Raw genomic sequence first — 17939 nt, forward strand, 5'->3', positions numbered from 1 at the left:
CTCCGTTCCTAATATAAGCCGTTTTAGAGACTTCAATAGACTACATACATACAGATGTATAGAGACGTATTTTAGAGTGTAGATTCACTAATTTTGCTTCGTATGTAGTCCATATTAGAATCTCTAATCTCAGAACGGAGGGGGTAATCAGGAAGCACTAACTAATTGTGGGCTGTGGCAGGCAAGAAGCAGACATAATTCAGATTGGATGCGCAGAACCCTAATCTGCAAGCAGTAGCCTCGCCCTGTCTGTAGCTACTACTGTGGTACAGAACAAGTGCGCACTGATATTTTGGACCAGCGTGGCTAGGCTCCAGAAACAAGGTATAGCAGGACTTTTCTGTAGCCAAATTGAAATAAACGCGAGGGGTTATTTCGTCAGCAAGAAAACGATGTTTCCATCAGTTGGCTGGAAGTTCAGATCAAACGCTTTCAGCAGCTAGGCAACGAAACGAGCCTGAAAGAAACCTGAAAATGTTAGGCACCGCGCAGCCATATTTCTACGAGCTTTCGGTCAGCTCCGGCATGAATTTGCACATAAGGCTGACGACTACTATACCGTGGCGTGGTCGCATCGCACCAGGTCTAAACTAAACTACCAGAATGCGCTGTGCCTGTACTGTACAGGGGCTAGACTTCTAGTAGAGTTCATATTTACACACGCTCATCGTCGAGCAAAGAATGCGGGATCCGAATAACGTCAAGCAGGTGCCCCTCGGTGTCTTCATGGCCTGAAAATCTTCATCATTTTGGACACCTGGGTCCGGCAAAACGGGCATCGAGACACCGAGCTCGAGCACCTGTTGCACAGGACGTGGCCGCACGGTACGATGGTCATGTTGACCTCGGAGTTCAGGCAGACGCGGCACGACCACGCCGCCTTGGCAATGTCGGCTTCTTTCACCGCCGACTCGGCTTTTTCCTACATTAGTAGTGTAAACAACTTTCAGTGTCATATAGGCAAGCATGTTTTCAGAAGCGCTTCAAGTTAGAATTCAGAAAAGTGGTGATCCTACAATGCTAAACCAGGTAGCTTACAGTATGCCATGCGGTGCAACTACGAAGTGGTTTCCAACATTGTGCAACTAACTACGTAATTTCTCCAATCAGTTCGTCGAATTCCCTATGAAAACATCTACAGAAGTACAGATCCTGGCGAAAATCGCCTAAATGACATGATATACGAGTGCATAGCTTGTGTCTTGGCCGACAAGTCACTGGACAGATGGTGCCCCCTCCGTAAAGAAATATAAGAGTGTTTAGATCACTACTTTAGCCATCTATGGAGTAAACGCTAGTATTATATTTCTTTACAGAGGGAGTACCAAATAGGAAATGGATTGAAGGCAACATAAGAGACACTGAAGTGAACAAACCTGCTCCACCAAGAGAGCCACTTGAGATTCTTTAAGCTGGTCTTGCAAGGAAAGAGTAGTCTGTAGCAGTGTTTCCTTCTCAGCATCCATCCTTACCCCTGCAGCTGAAAGCATATCATGGACTGCTTGAACCAGCTCCGTCGAAGATACTTTGCCATATTCAAGCCCAGCAGCCTGTAAAACAGTAAAACTATTTTATGGCAAACAATCCAGCTTCCAAAGAGTCGAGACTGCACCCAAAAAAAAAAATGAAAACTAACCGTATCATCTGTGCCTTCAGTTCTAGAGCTGACGGACGAGTGGCCCGGTTGTCCAACTTCTGCCACTCTACCAACATCCGATTGGGAAGGTGCAGAAGAGAGGTCAGCCGTTGAAACACTCTTAAACGAGTAAACCTGACTGGAGAGTAGCATGCGAGTCTCGCCGGGGGCTGTCTCCACCGGAAACCTGTAAAGTGCTTGGCCAGCTGATGGCCTTACGTCTTCAGGAACCCTACCATACCTGAGCTTTTCCCCCTCTTTTCCTGTCTTCCATGCCACAATCTCTCCGCTGTAGAATGGTCTCAACGGAAGGAATTGGACCTGGCGAGCATCTTGTGACAATAACTCTCCTCCCAGGGAACAGTCATACCTTCCTTCGCGTTTCGAAACTCCAACGTCAGTGCCAAGATGGAGTATTTGAAGCACTTCTTTCTCTGAACCATCTGGGCATGCAAATACTGAAGCGATTGGCAAGATTACCGGTGCCCCTAATCTGTGACTGACGACAATTGCAATAACATCATGTACTGTCAAAAAACTCGGGGGCTCTGCGATTAGAATATGACCCATGGATTTATCAGCAAAATAAATGTTTCGGTGCTTCCCGTTGCTTGACCATTCAGCAAGAGAAGGATGCTGAGCTGTTCTCGTAACATCTTGGAGATTGGGAAGCAATAGGAAGCGAGTATGGACATGTTTAACAAACTGCAGATTCTGTGATATATCCTTTAGTATATTTTCTATTTGCACTATACTGAGGGCTTCGAAAGAAGGGAAATGATTGGTTATACCGATCATCACAATCCTTAATGCAGCATGCAAAGATTTACTGAGCAGCTTCTCTTTCATTCTATCCAGAGTAACTGAGCAAATGTTGTCCAGAACCTCAAGCTCTTCTTTCCCATCAAGTTCCTGACAAGGCAAAATTTAAGTTCATTTGAAATAGAAACCAATTAAGATGCTTCAGCGAAACCATTTATTTGGCAAAGAAATGTCAGCTCATGTTAGAGAAGTATACCTCTACAATGACATCAGAGAGTCTTTTTATTCCCAAGGCCTTGCAAATGTTCTGAGGAAGATCTGGGTGAGCAAATCTTATCCTGGATGTATTTATATTACTCAGCAAATGAGAACCATATGGGTCAATATACACACATGATGCAGCTGAGACAAGCCTGCAGCCATCATCTGGTATAACAGAATCAAACAGCCTTTCTGATCCGTCTGAGATAGGCTGGCTGACTCCTGAACACATGTAGTCCAAGATTTCCATCACTGCGCGGAGTTCGTTTGGGTTCAGGCGTTGGTAACCACATGCTTTTTGGATATCTAAAAGAAGCTCCTTTGCATAAGAGTTTGTAAGCCTTTCCTGCATCCCAATTTCTCTAAGAATGGCAACAAATGGAAGATACAGACTTGGAAGTTCAAAAGCAAAAGGTGACATGTTGATAGTCAGGCGAGCAAAAAGTGATTTCGCTTCTATTAAGCGAGTACCATTTGCAACTGGTATAAATGCCAGTTCCATCAATTCTGTTTTTCCTGAAAAGAAAATGAAGCAATAAAAACAATCAGTTTAGAGTAATAGTGGATCTCTTTTCAAAAAGCAACAAAAACTCACTGCACCTTCCCTTCTGTGGTTATCTATATACCATAGCAAAGAAAAACGTGTACACATGTATAAATACAACCTCAAGGGCATGTCTTAGCAAGTTCATTAGTAGCTGTATTGGCTTTATGGTTTATCAGTTATGACTTCTTACTACCTCAATCAAGCAGCATGGATAAGCACACTGGCAAAATGTCAAAATCACACATGACCATGGTAATAACTGTTCATTTCTTTACAATATCAGCAAGAAGTAAATCTCACTCAAGCAAGCAAATGATTCCCGGCTGAAATAAATGAAGACATTGAGTTGATGCAGAGAACAAGCGATTATGAATAGTTCACCACAGGTTTTACCATTTTTGAAATATGGAGCATCTACAGAGCTGGCCTCAAAGTTTTACGTGAAAAAGGAAATTTATTAGATCAAATCTAGATATTTAGGAGACTCGCATGACCATTTCAGGTGCAATTTAATCTGGATATATTGTCTTCACTTTTCAGGGCTTCATCCGCCTTACAGGCCACACGAAAATTTGTATGATTGCACTCAAATATGAAACCTCACCGAATAGAATTGGGACTGGTTGCAACGCCAAGTATATCATTAGGTGTCTTTTAGTAAAAAAAATGAGAGAACAAACTTCACCACAAGTAATTGGAACTGAAGAGAGTGCAAAGGTGAGGAACTAACGATATTACTACAAATGGCAAAATTTTATGGCATATACAGTAAGGTAAAAGCTTAGTTGCGTATTTGTGCTACCTGAAGACGATATTGTTCCCCATACTTTCTCCAAGTACCGCAAGATCCTGAGAAAGGCATCCTCTACTGTCATTATGCCTGATGAAGATGGCCAGTGTGCCAGTGTGTCCTCACCATTGCCTCTCCCAACAGTCTGTTTAATTTCACAAAAAAGTAAGGGAAGAAATCATTTCGATATTAAACTGCAAGTATTTTACAACATTGACCTGCAAGTGCTTTAGAACTGTAGAGAAGGCAGGAGGACTCCGAAGCTGAAATGCTCCCCAAGAAAAATCAGGTGGAATAATTGATTGTTTGGCAAGAATTGGAGCAGAACTCCATGCCAATGGCCAGTCCTTTAATAAGATAGCTTCACTATAAGATGCAAATACCCTTCTACCCCCTTTCTTGCCACCAATACTTGGAAAGCCCTTTTCTGCAGGTACAAATACAATTTTTCCGATCTTTTGGCAAAAACTGCTATCGTACAAAGTAGCAAAATTTGCCAAAATCACATTTACAACAGATTCTGCCAATGACCATAACTCAAAAGGAATTTCATTTTTTCTGTCTGACAAGTCTGCATCAAAGTCATCATGTTTCTCTGAAGATGACATCACATCATTTCCCATTGTTTCTATTTTCGTAGCACACTGTACTATCATATCAGCCTCTGTAGATATCCGAAGACCCACTTTTCTGAGTATACCAAGCCAACCATCTGACATGAACCTCTCGCCAGGGAACTTATTTCTCTCCCCAGAAAATACTGAAGCCAGCAAAGCATCTGAAGGGTCAAGTAGTTCGTTTGGTTTGAACAGCTCTGTACAAAACTCATTTGCATTTGTCACAAAATTAGTCTCCCTCAAGGTATTTACTACAGCTGAATTAAGTTGCAGATCTTTCCAGTTAGCATACAAGTAAGCTAAAATGTCTTCCTGCTCTTGAACTGTTTTGTTCCCAAAGCCAGGCAAAGCAAACCTCACTAATATTTCTTGATCATTTAATTGTTCAACCCCCAAAGCCTGAAGAAACAAATTTGCATTATCTGAGCTAGAAAAACACCGGGAATCACTGGGGTGAAAGAATGCTGTGGGAGAAATAATGCAATGATCAGACCCTGACAGACTAGTGTATGCTCCTGTAACTGTTTTATACATCGGAAGCTCTCTCAAGACGTCCAGTTCTTCTCTCTGATAAAGGTGTCTGCTAGATAATCTGAAGTCTGAGACAAATAGCATGAACAGTCTATCACAATCTTCACTTGATAGACTAAGTGTTGAAGGTAAATGAGCATCATTTTTTATTGAAACTAACTTAGAAGCAATCGTCTGTCCAAGAGTTCGATCACGTGAAGGAAACAAATTGCATATGACACCACACTCTGGGAAAGACAAATCAAGAATTGGTATGTTCAACTGATTAAGCAGAGCAGATAACCACGGAAACTTTGAGTTCATTGACTCGAATGCAGTATCAAGTGCACTCTTCTGTTCAGCTTCACCAGTGTCATCTCCGTTTAGACCAGTTGTATCAACCTCTCTAGCTACATCATCAACAACTGCACTAACATGTACCATCTGAGTGTTTGAATCATCCACTGGAGGCACGAATATTAGATGGCGTTCTTTCACACAGCAGAGAATTGGCCTGTTCAGAAAAGCAGGAATCAAGGGCCAATCAGACACAAGTGAAACGTCACCATTCAAGGAGCTAAATATTTTCCAGAAGCTTCTAATCCATTTGGGAGTTGGCCCAGTGGTTGATGAATTAGAACTACTGTCCCAAGGAATCCATTGTGGCTTCCTCTCAACTGCACGTACCCAACGCTCATCAAATATGTGCTTCAAATGGCCTGATAATAAGTGAGGAGAAAAACTCCTCAATTTCAGAGGCACATGAATAACCTGAGTGGAGAGCAGCAGTGCCAAGAAAGGCTTTTCTAAACACTGATGATGGATAAAGCGATCTAACAAGGGGCGCATCAATATTTGCTGCTCCTCATTGGCAATCCAAAGTTCGGTAGCTCCCAGCCTTGTTAGACATTTTTTTGACGTCGGAAATGGTACACCTTTGAGTTCAGATATGATAGATGACAGCACATTACTCTCAGCAGCTTGGGCCCTATGGGATGCTGGGCCACTGGTCTTGCTGATATCCTCAACAACCCCCCGACCGAAGTCATATAGGGCCTTCCCGAAGTATGTCATAATTTCAAGTGCGTCGCCCCCAGAAGTACCCGGCCTCTGTGTACTTGTATGGTAAGATGAAGAACTGCTTGAAGATGGTATAAATTGTGATGTGGAAGCATTCACTGGGTGAACAAGTTGACTGTTAAGTTGTGACTGATCAGGTATATGTAGATCTGTAAACCGGTATGGGTCCATATCGGAGAAGCAATATTCAAGAACATCTATATATGTTTCAACAGATCGAAGTAAAACGGATGAAGACTCTTTTAGTAGATTTCTAACCATCTTGGGCCTGATCTCTCTTACGGTAACTCCAACTGCTTGGATTTCACTAACCAACTCCCATGGAACAGAAAAAACAGGATAGTGCTCTTTAATGAAACTACAGACAGTAGCAGATGGTAGGTTATCATCATCTCCGCTCCCTGAGTGGGATAAGAACATACCCTCACCCACTTTAACAAGATTTCCCCGGTAAAGTTGCCAAACGGGAAGATCAGCCAACCGTAAATAGAATGGTCTTATCACTTGCTCTATCAAGGACTGCCAATCTGCTTTAGATGTTCTTGGTGAATTTAAATTGTCTACGGTAGAACCTTGCCCAGTGAGTGAAGCTGTAGGTTGTTTTGATCTTGGCCAAAAAGAGTATACCCTGTCACCATAAGCCTGTAAAATAATACTCACAGAGTGTGCACACCGTGATTCAATAGCAGAAGATAGAGGGTCTTTCCTAAGCTTTTGGAATTCTAGGACCATCTCAACATATGAATCACGCACACATAGCATAAGTTCCTCATTCCATGCTTCAACCAATTTGTTTCTGTCCATTTCCCGTAAAGATTTATCATGTGTGCTGCCAAAAATATAGCGTCCACCATCATGCCTCACAAGGAAATGACCTAGAGTCGTGACTGGCATGCTTATTGACCCAGATAGCGGTAAAGGAGATAATATACAACTGGATGCATTTATATTGGTTGGTACTCCATTTCGAGCTATGTGAGCTGCTACTCCAGCAACAGGGGTTAAGTTGTAGGGAAGATACCGTCTGAAACAGAAATAAATCAGTATGTATGCCAAAGACGCTTCATTAGCATAGACATTTAACAACATCCATAGAAGAATCTTGGGAATTAGTCAGTAGGTAAAGCGAGTGGCGTTTTAATGTACAAAAGGTTCTCAACCACAGTATGATCTGAAAGAGACAAACCTGTCAAGAGCCATATTCCTTGTTTGCCCTGACCCAAGGCAGAGGGCAACAAACCATTTGTCAATATAACTGCAGCCACTCTCAATCACATGCACATCTATAGCTTGCATTTTGATTGCTGCACTTGTACTTGCAAATATTCTGGATATTTGGAACTTTCTCCATTTCTTTTCTGAAAATGGGTTCCTCAAAGTAGCTACTGATGGATCAACAAGCACGGAATAGTTCAGGGTTGGCTGAGAGGCTCCATCCTCCCATGTTGATAAAGATACCTGATTCAAAACACATTGACATTACTTAATAAATGCATATCATGTTTTAAATTTATAAGTCATGCTGTCAAATCATCCACTTGGGCTTTATCATTACTACTCCTCCGTCCCATAATGTAAGACTAGTGTCAAAAACGTCTTACATTATGGGACGGAGGGAGTATGTCTGAATAGATGGCATGTACTCTATTGTAACTATGGTTTAGTACTGCCAGCACTCCATACTGAAATCACTATCGAGTAGGTGCAGCAAAACTGTTTCACTTTTGAGTACTATCGATTAAAAGACAGTACAGGTTGGCTATAAAATAATTACTGTCTTAATACAAAATTATACAAAAAGTAACTGTGTATCAAATACTTTGATCAATTAGTCTACATCCAACAGGTAAAAAAAAAAGTCTACATCCAAAAGATCAACAAAGATTGGAAGTTCTCTGGCATTCTGCCATAATATATACATTTGGTGTTTTCATAAGAAATATCACCCTCTGATACAGTTCTATAATATGTTCACATTAAATACTGAACAAATCTACTAAACTAAAAAACAATTGCGCATACTGAATATCTTTTAAGAAAACTAAGCATTTAGGCAAGTCAAAGGAAATCATATTGCTAAGGTGATGTGGTCAGTTTCCATTTTTCGGCATATTATTATCCTGCTACAACTAAAGATATACAACAAGAGAAAGAATTACTCGGTAATATCCAGTTTCTCTTCAATACATGCTCAACCAATTAAATTAAAATAGAATTTGGTCCTGGATAAATCAAGAACACTAAAAATAATAGAAGAATAATACTACAAAACAACAATAGGGTAAGATAAGATAAAGGGAGTGCTTACATGTTCAGTTTGAAATATAATCTAGGGGCGTACTTGAGCTAAATACACACTGTAAAACTGAACAGTGAAATGCAAATAAAAGTACCTTATTTGCAGTTTAAAGTACATCAATGTGGTCACTGGAAATGAAATTCAGATGCAAATGAAAGTGACTTCTTTGCAGTTTAAAGTACATCAATGTGGTCACAGGATATGAAATTCAGTAGCAGAGTAACAAATTATGAGTGAAGAAACAGACAAGCCGTAACACTTTGCAGCAGAAAGACTAAACTGAATGTACAGAAAGTATTATGGCTTACTACTTCAGTGTGAAAGCATCCACAAATAACCCTTACCTGAATGACTGACTTCAGAGACAGGAGAGTACTGGATGGATTCTGTGTAAATCTATCAAAAATCTGCTTTACTCTGTCGCAACCTGCTTCAAGTTCTTTCAGACATTTTGAAGATAACGGCATCCGAATAACCGTAGAGTTTGCAGAAGACAATGAAGCCTCCTGTGTAACACGCATTGGGAGGAACTGATCACGAAATCTCTCAACCAAGTCATTTCCTGAAAAGCCAGTAGCGTTAAGGGCTTCATTCAAAGTATAAAAACATGAGCTGATACTACAACAATAAACTAATACTGGAATTCATGTATGCATATAATTGGTGAAACAGTGACGCGGTAGTTCAATTAATGAACCATAGCATAAATAAAATGTCCAATTCCTCATAAAAAAAATCTAAATACTCCTAAAAAAATCCAGCATACATGGAATAGTACATGCTTCAACATGGGTCAAAAATAACTTTTAGCAGATAAATGAGGTTATTAAGTGTTGGCCCTCAACAGGCCTGTCTGCCCGAAAGAAATTGGTGTAGATGCTGAAACATATTTCTTTCAGCCCTGGCTCAAAGCCTACTTTGGCATTTGAGTATGCTCTAACGACTCATAACCAACTAGAACATGATAATTTATTCTATAAATGAATTCAGCAAATGTAACTGAAGTAACAACTGTACCTATCAAAGAGAAGAATCTGGCAGACGAGGTTGCAGTCGAAGTTGCACCACCAGTCAAGCCCAATGGATCAAAAACGTAGAAATAGCCAGCAGAAAGAATAGTCAAGGCATCACATACAAAATAGCTGCTAACAAGTCCCAACCCGTAGTTAAGGATGTTTCCCCTTAGTTTCCAAGGAGGAGGAAGTTGGAGGCTGCAAACTTCTTCTCGGCTTATCATGGTTCCTTCAAAGACCACTGTCAATGAAGAACCCTGTAGGTCACCTAAAGATATATTTTGGAACAAAAAATTCATCACATTAAATGTGTCAAATATTTAGGTATCAACTTTGCAGTCATAGGATTGAGACAAACAGAATAATAACTACTGATAGCAGACTGTTTATAGGAATAAAGAGTGTGACTGAAATAATTGTACAGAGAGATGGTTTCTAGCATACCTAGATTTTGCTGCAATAAAGACTGCTTCGGATGATCTCTTTTATCATAGATCAGGTGCACTTTCTTTGCATTGCAAGAGTCAGCTAGCTCTATGAGATCAAACAGAAGGAAGTCACTCTCACCATACAGAGCTAGCAACTCACTTATCTTAGCATATTCCATGCATGGCAAATCCCTCATTAGCTCATCATCCAATAACGAAGATCCGCGAAGAGATCGTACCCCTAGTCTATTGGCCAGATCATTACCAATACTATGATGCACAAAATGCTTTGAAGTGGGATCAGTATTCATCCAGGGTGCATCATTATAGACAAGGTTTCTCGAAGGTGTCAGGACACCAAATGAATCTGGAATAACCAACGAATTCAGTAAAGCATCAGCTGCTTGACTGTCAGGATAACAATCCACAAATGCTTCCAAAACACAATGAACAAAACTCAGTTGTTCTGCAGACAATTGCTCTCCTTTGGCGTCACCTTGTAAGCGACTAAGTACATTGAGATAATCTGTTGCATCAAATGTCTGCCTCACACCCAACTTGAAGAGTAACTTTTTAAATTCTGACAGTTCAGACGGAACTGCATAAAGATAAGGATGATACTTTACAGGTGATTCAAATGCAAGTGCATGTGGAGGCACAAACCTGTCCCCTATATAGACCCATGAAATCCCATCCAGATTCTCTTTCAGAATGTGGGCATCGCCACTGTCAACAATATCTTGCAATTTCGAGTAGATTAGTTTGATCTCCTTTTGTAGGACAGCGTCGATGGATGTGTCTTCAGAAAACATCTTGAGTTCATCATAAGACTTGGAAAGCTCAACTAACTGGGACAATAAAACATTCACATTTGGTGGGTCTAACCAACCGAGTTTTCTTTGCAGATACATGGAACAAGAATCAGAATTCAGTATCCGCATTTTTGATGAAGCAAGCCACATTTGTGATCTCGGCCTTGTTACGACTGGAGGTGCTACATGATCTTCTGATTCAAGCCATGGAAGACCTTTCATAAGTGGTGCAACATGGACAGGACACCAAGAAATATTTTTCAGCTCTGACCAAAACTCATGCTCTGGTAGGTCAAGATCAAAGTTTGAGAACAAAGACATAATAGTTGGGTCTGGGTCACAACTATCCACTTCATTTACTGCTTCCAAATTTCCATCAGTTTTAGAAGCTTCGAGATCGACATCCTCATGGAAAGTGTCCTTGTCCTCCATGTTTGACATCTTCGATTCAAGAACATTTAGACAGGTAAGTAGTATTTGCCCATGCGCACATGCATCATCACCTTGTCCCGAATTGTGCACCAGTGAAACTGACCTTGCAATGTCAAGCAAAGCACCAAAACCCATTTTTCTTTTCAGTCCAAAACTTGCCAACAGTTCAATTATTTCAGTTGCCATGAACTTTTCCGAAGGAAAGAAGGTTTCTTTGTGCAGTAACTTACGAAACTCTGGCACACGAGGATCATAAAGCCTGAAGAAAAAATAGGTGTTACTTATTCATACTGAAGTCTAGAGAGCAAAGGACAAAAGAAAAGATGAACATCAATATTTAAGTTATTGACACCTCATCCTAGTGCAAATGCTAATAAAAGCTGCTGGAGCATACCAGTAAAAGAAGATAAGGTCTACCAGCCCAAATACACATTCTCAAATATCACAGAGAGAGAGAGAGAGAGAGAGAGAGAGAGAGATAGAGAGATAGAGAGAGACCGACCTGGAAGGATGTAGCCATGCTCCACTAGCTGCTAAGACAAAAGGGGTTTCAGACAACGCAGCTCTCACAGAACTATTGCCTTCTATCAACAGCTTCACATCACGAAGAATTGCTGAAACAATAGCTGGCTGTGACAGAAACTCTGACATCCGAGGAAGCACATGATCCTTGTAAAATTCAGCCTTTTCAGGTTCCCTGATATCAAAGTATGATACTAAAATCGACTTTTCCTTTTCAGATTCAGTTCTTATAAAGCTTCTATTCAACAGATCCTCATGTACACCGTCGGGTTTAAGCCATTTTCTAGGGTTTGCCAAACTAACAAGCTCCCTAGATTTATAAGATTCAAATATGGGGAGGTTCCTGATTGTATTCATATGTGAAATGTTTATCTGATTCCCTGAAAACCACTTTGACTGGAAAATATAACTGCGGAGCTCATGTGTTTCTGCCAATGAAGTACTCTCAAAAAGTTCCTTAATATCCTGGACATTAGAAGCAACAGAATGCACCGCATTCAGAACACCAGCTGCAGTGGATTCCTGAACAAAATTAGCTAACTGGGGATGCTCTATCTGCAGATCAGGTCTCAGAAAGAAACAGCCCAGTTTCTGAAGCAATGAGTGCATATTTTCACTCCAACCATCATCTCTTATTACATTTGAAGCACTGCCAAGTTGCATAAGCTTGCCATCTACAAGTGGTAGTATAGGCCATTTTGCAAATATTGAAAGATCTTCACATGAATGACGCAAGAAATTCCAAAGTGATATCATCCATTCCACGCTTGGCTGGCCTTCCTGTTCAGGAAACCAAGATAACTGCTTAGCATGCTGCCATTCAGGCGGCAAAATCCTGGGCAACAGCTCAAGAAGGAAATTGCACGTAAACAAGTACATGTTTGACCGTGCAGAAGAAGCTATGTCAAACAACTTCTTCAAAACGCTATCTGGTAAAGAGTTATCAATAACAAGATGTGGTACTGAATCCTTAAGAAAGTCAAATTCCATTTCTGAAGCAAAGAATACTCTTTCACCCTCCCCTCGGTTATTGAATGTTGTGAATGATCCATTTGCCAAAGGAAGAAGAGCCAATCCGTGCAATTTATCAGAAAGGGAAGGATCATCCATATCACTCAAGCAATACTCCAGAACAAGTATGGCCTCTTCTCTGCTTCTGAACCCACGCTTCCGTCGGATCAACAAATTCCTTAGCAAATGAGGATTCAGGAGATGAACTGATGGATATGCATTTATGAAACTGTCTACTATCAGCTTGGATACAGATACCAAAGGTAAACCAGCTTGCGAGAGAACTTCTGCCAGCTCGGTTACCTTTGAGAAACTGAAATCGGGAAAAATAGCTTGCCTTGTTGACACCCAATGGCCACCTCGAGCTTTCGTATACAAAACATTAAGTCCAAGTTCCGCGATTGATACATAAAGCTTCCTCACCATGGAAGACCATGGCTCTGCACCAACAGCAGTAGGCCAAAATGAGAGAAACAGATCAGAGGGACCAAGTTCTTCTGCCATGGCTGCAAGGAGGTGGCCATAAGCAGGAGCAGCCACATCTTCAAGCAGTGCAAGATTCCATTCTGATCGCACTCTTCCTCCCCCAGCCATGTCATTTCCAATCCAGATATCCCTCCGATTTGAAGATAGTTCAAAATAAGCATTTACGTGCACTGGTATGCTAGTGTTGATTGGTAAAGGAAGAAAACAAAAGGCCCGACCCTCAAACAAATTCCTGCTCTCAGAAGATTGGAGAGCTAGATGCTTAGGAACAGAATCATCACGGTTAACTTCAGCTTCACCAGACAGTTCTTTGGTATCGTCCACACACGCAGAATGCAGATATGCAGCTACTGATGCCCAGGGAACAAAGAAATGAGATTTACTATCAGAAGCAGTTGACAACTTTCTAGCATGACCCCCGCCTATACATTCGGTTAAGATCCATGAATGCACCAAGTGGACAGTAGGGCTTTGCTCAAGAATAGCAACTTTTTGACAACTCCAGGGTAAATCACTGTCTTTTGTCTTATTCAACCTATTGAAAAAAGTATTCCTATCCATTCCTGATGATTGATTTTCATGTACAAATGCAAGCATTGTATTAAGTGCATGTGGTTCTTTGGAGAGCTCAGAACTGTTCTGCTTCAAAGCACGATGAACAAGTTGCATCTCCTGGGAGTCATGCTCCTTGACATACAGAGTTATCTTTTTAACGTTGCGGAGAAAAAGTAGAGCCTCGGATACAACTTCAGAGAATGAAGAGAAAAGCATCTCCACATCTTGGGTTGCATATTGTTCGCGCTTTATTTGACTTCTAGAAGCAGCAGCCTCATTCCTAAGAGGAAACCGGAAAAGTGTACCTGGAAATGGCTGTTGCAGGTTGCAACCAAAGTGTAAGAATGGTGTGAACTGATCAGGGAACTGTTCTAAGATCTTCCGTCCTACAAACTTTATCCTTAAACCTGGATGAGAAGGAGATATTCCTGGTAAATAACGGGCATGTGGATCAAACATGACAATATTCTCACCAGAAACAAATCCAGGCATGTCTGTGAAGTGATAGACACAATTGAAGCCAAGACCAAACCTTCCTATTGCAAAAGGTTTCTCAAGTTTGCTGTCTTGACCAATTCGTGAGATGGAATAAAGATCTTGTGGACTAAAAACTGAGTCATTAAAGCAGTAGAGAGCAGGCCCCTGCCATTCAGCCATTTCAGGTGAAAGGATGGATGAAGTACCATACTGGGTCTTATCCAAAAGAAATACAACCTCAGAAGCTTTAGCATCTTCTGCATTCTGTACCAACTCAAAGAGAATCCCAGGACCATCTGCATACATCTCAACAATATGCTTGAGCCTTGTAGTCAAATCTTCATGTTGTCCAAAAGCCTCAGCAACCCCTGATAAACTCAAATTCATCGAATCGGAACTCTCAGCAAGCAAGAGACGGCGAAGGGAGCGAACACCTAGCCTTTCTGCCACGTCGTTGGAAATATTACCATGCACAAAATTGTGAACATACTTCTTTGGGCTGAAAGCAATGCTGGATGCATCACCAAAGATGTCTTGACCAGAGTCAAGAAGCCAAGGAGCATCATTAAATACAAGTTCCGAAGATAGGCAGAGCCTAGCTGAAGAATCAGGTAAATATATCTGTGTTTGCTGATCCTGAAACCGGAACTCAGCTAGATGCTGCACCACTAACACAGCTGTCCTTAGTTCTTCAGCTTCAAGCGAAGCCGTGGCTTTCCTCATGGCCATTCTGGTCAGAATACTAGCGTAATCCACAGGGTCGAGGTGCTCCTTTATGCCAAGATCCAAGAACAAGTCCTTGAAAACTGCTAAATCAATTGGAATGACACGAATGTAAGGCGCAAGGTGAAGGTGGCCACTTAGAACAACTTCATCAACTTTTGCAAATCCATCGCCCACCCAGATCCATCTGCAGCCCTCTAGAACCACTTTGACAATATCCATTTCATCAGAACCAATCAAATTAGTCAGTAACGAATAAATCTTAGGCATCACCAAAGCTAACTCTTGCCGAAGGACTTGATCAGTCACAATTTCATTGTTCTTACCCAGCTCAAGCAACTGAGCAGCGATTACACTTCCAGAAGGAGGAGATGACCAACCTAAGCTATAAGACAAAGCTGAGGAAGTACATTCGCCATCAAGTATACGTGAGCTAGCAGAAACAATCCACATATCTTCCTGCAGCCTTACTTGCTTAGGTGGAGCGACCATCGATGAAACTGAAGGCCACGGCAGGGCTGGGCTTGGTGCAGTGACCAACACAGGACACCAACAAATCATTCTCAAATCACTCCAGAACTTCCTGAGATCAAATTCCCAAGACGTATCACGAGGCCTCAATGCAGTAGTGACTTTCGCAAACATATTATTCACCTTCTTCCGGGCATCAAATGCCTTATTTACATGCCATTTGTGAGCATGAATTTCAAGATATGAAAGAAGCAATTTACCCCTTGAATGAGCCTTCTCTTGATCCTTGCGCACGAATGAATCAATTTGCCGAGCACTTTCTATTATAGTATCAGTAGAAACAGAAGTTCTCAGCCCCAAGCAGAGTAACATATCAAGAACGTCTGGGTTTTGAAATAAGCCATTGGGGAAGCAGTCTGATTCCTGGAGAAGATCATAGAGTTCTTCCACTCGAGGATCATAAAGAGACTGAGGACTTTTCAAGGTCCCATTAATGGTTGGCACGAACCTAAGGACTTTCAAGCCTTCCTTGAACCTTGGATCTTCCAAGGACAGCTGGGGCAGATCTTGCAAGATGGCTAGTATAACTGAATCACGAACCTCTGCTTGCAACTCATCTAACTTGTTCAAAACATACCTCTGGTAGAAGACTGATTTTGGCATACGTTCAACACCATAATACCTCATTATGATATCTTCGTTGCTTGGGGATATACAGAACACAAAATCAGACTTGAGTAGGTGCTCAGGAACACCAAGAGGTGGCAGATACTTTTTTGAACCGGACAAATCCGAGAAGCCATAAGAACTGTGAGATCCTCCATCAAATACTCTGAAGATGGGCAACTTTTTGCATAGCTTTATGTTCATGTCAGAAAGGCAGACTCCTATGTACCATTTCGGATCTAGAAGAAACTGGTATAGTTCAATTTTCTCACCAGGCTTGATGCGTTGAAACAGTGCATGCACATCGACTCCCTCCAGCGAGGCAATCCCAAAGATTGAATTAAGAACTCCAGTTGCATCACCATCATATACATAATGAGAAAGCTGTTGATACACACTTAAATACTTGGTGTCTAATATCTTGCAACCTAACTTGGCCAATAGTTCCTTCATCAAACTAGATAGTGACTCTGTTTCAATCAACTTTGATGCTGTAGATGCTCTGTAAAGGTGTCCAGAAGTACAAGGCAGTATAGGCCAGTCACTAAACAAATCAAGGTCATAAGAACGTTCCCCAATATAGTGCCAAAAAAGTTTAAACCAATCTGCCGTAGGAGATGACACACCTGATGATGGATCCCAAGGAACTTGGTTTTTACACTTCCATCCAGGGGGAAATAGCCTGGGGAAGAACTGAAGAAAGATTGGACCATCAATGGGTGAAATATTCACCTGAGAGTTATTGGCTATCTGATACAGCTTGTCTAGTAGTACAGGGGGGATGCTTCGGTCAATTATTCTGTCACCAACTGCAGAAAGGAGGTCATATTCTGTCTTATCACAGACATAGTAGGTGCTCTCTTGTGAAATCTCAGAAAAAATCCCATACTGCTTATTTGCTAGTGGAATCAGTGGGAGGCCATTCATGCATTTACCAATATCAGCACTGTCCAGATCACTAAGGCAATATTCCAGTAATATTAGCTTATGAGATTTTCCTAATGTACCAAGCTTTACAAAATCTTGGAGAAAATGTCTCACTGCAGCAGGAGCAACCCGTTTTATCTTTGACTTCATATAGAATTTTGAAAACATATCAACAATTGCACTTGGTACACGAACAACAGGCATGCCTAACAACACAAGAGCTTCACTAAGATCATTACTTCTTGAAAAGCCCTCGTCATGAAGCAAAGCCTCAGCCGGTGATACCCATGTCCCACCTTTGATCTCTGAATGCAAAACTGGAGAGGTACAGATAACTCTGTAAATTTGTTCCACAAGAATGCTCCAGGGTTCCTCATATAAACCAGTTGGCCATAAAGAATAATACAGTATTGTGGAGTCTGTAAGTGTCCGCAACGCCAGCAACAGTTCTCTGAACAATGGAGCAACAGCATCTTCCAGCAGTAGCCTGTTCCAATCAGAACGGAGCTTACCACCCCTGTCCATGTCAGCTCCATACCAAATGTCACGTCGATTGGACGAAACTTCAAAATAACCATTCACATGCACAGATAGTCCAGTCCTTACTGGCAAAGGAAGAAAACAGAATGCATGACCTTGTCTGAGATTAATATCCTGTAAAATTCAGTAATTACCATAAAGCGTAAAAACAGGGAACACTATGAAGCAAAAACCAAAATACTGGAATAATGCGCCAAGCATTAGGGAAATGTGCTACAGTGACAGAACATGACGTTCATTTTGCAACATAAATCAAACAAATTATTTGCAGTTCTAGAAACTATGTCTCGTCATTGAAGTGTATAGGTGCAGACTTCATCACTGAACATAAAACAAAAAGAACTGCAGATACAGAACCACTCTTTTACATAAGG

The 17939-nt window shown here is 41.3% G+C and overlaps 1 protein-coding gene across 2 annotated transcripts in view; it reads right to left on the bottom strand.

The window, feature by feature from the left end:
* Window positions 1–351: 351 nt before the first annotated feature.
* LOC119366362 (sacsin-like) overlaps window positions 352–17939 on the bottom strand; it is a 19770-nt gene continuing 2182 nt past the window's right edge. Inside the window, exons 3-13 of one of the 2 annotated variants that reach the window (XM_037632087.1) lie at window positions 11690–17679; window positions 9960–11446; window positions 9520–9783; window positions 8847–9064; window positions 7390–7661; window positions 4215–7227; window positions 4009–4141; window positions 2655–3175; window positions 1637–2548; window positions 1377–1550; window positions 352–922 (exon numbers count right to left, since the gene is read on the bottom strand). In XM_037632087.1, the coding sequence (XP_037487984.1) occupies window positions 725–922; window positions 1377–1550; window positions 1637–2548; window positions 2655–3175; window positions 4009–4141; window positions 4215–7227; window positions 7390–7661; window positions 8847–9064; window positions 9520–9783; window positions 9960–11446; window positions 11690–17679 (13182 nt within the window). In that variant the 3' untranslated portion in view covers window positions 352–724. The remainder of the gene's footprint in view (window positions 923–1376; window positions 1551–1636; window positions 2549–2654; window positions 3176–4008; window positions 4142–4214; window positions 7228–7389; window positions 7662–8846; window positions 9065–9519; window positions 9784–9959; window positions 11447–11689; window positions 17680–17939) is intronic. The other variant, XM_037632088.1, reaches the window with a different exon arrangement.

This window comes from Triticum dicoccoides, chromosome 2B (assembly GCF_002162155.2).
Source record: "Triticum dicoccoides isolate Atlit2015 ecotype Zavitan chromosome 2B, WEW_v2.0, whole genome shotgun sequence".
NCBI classification, from domain to species: Eukaryota; Viridiplantae; Streptophyta; class Magnoliopsida; order Poales; family Poaceae; genus Triticum; species Triticum dicoccoides.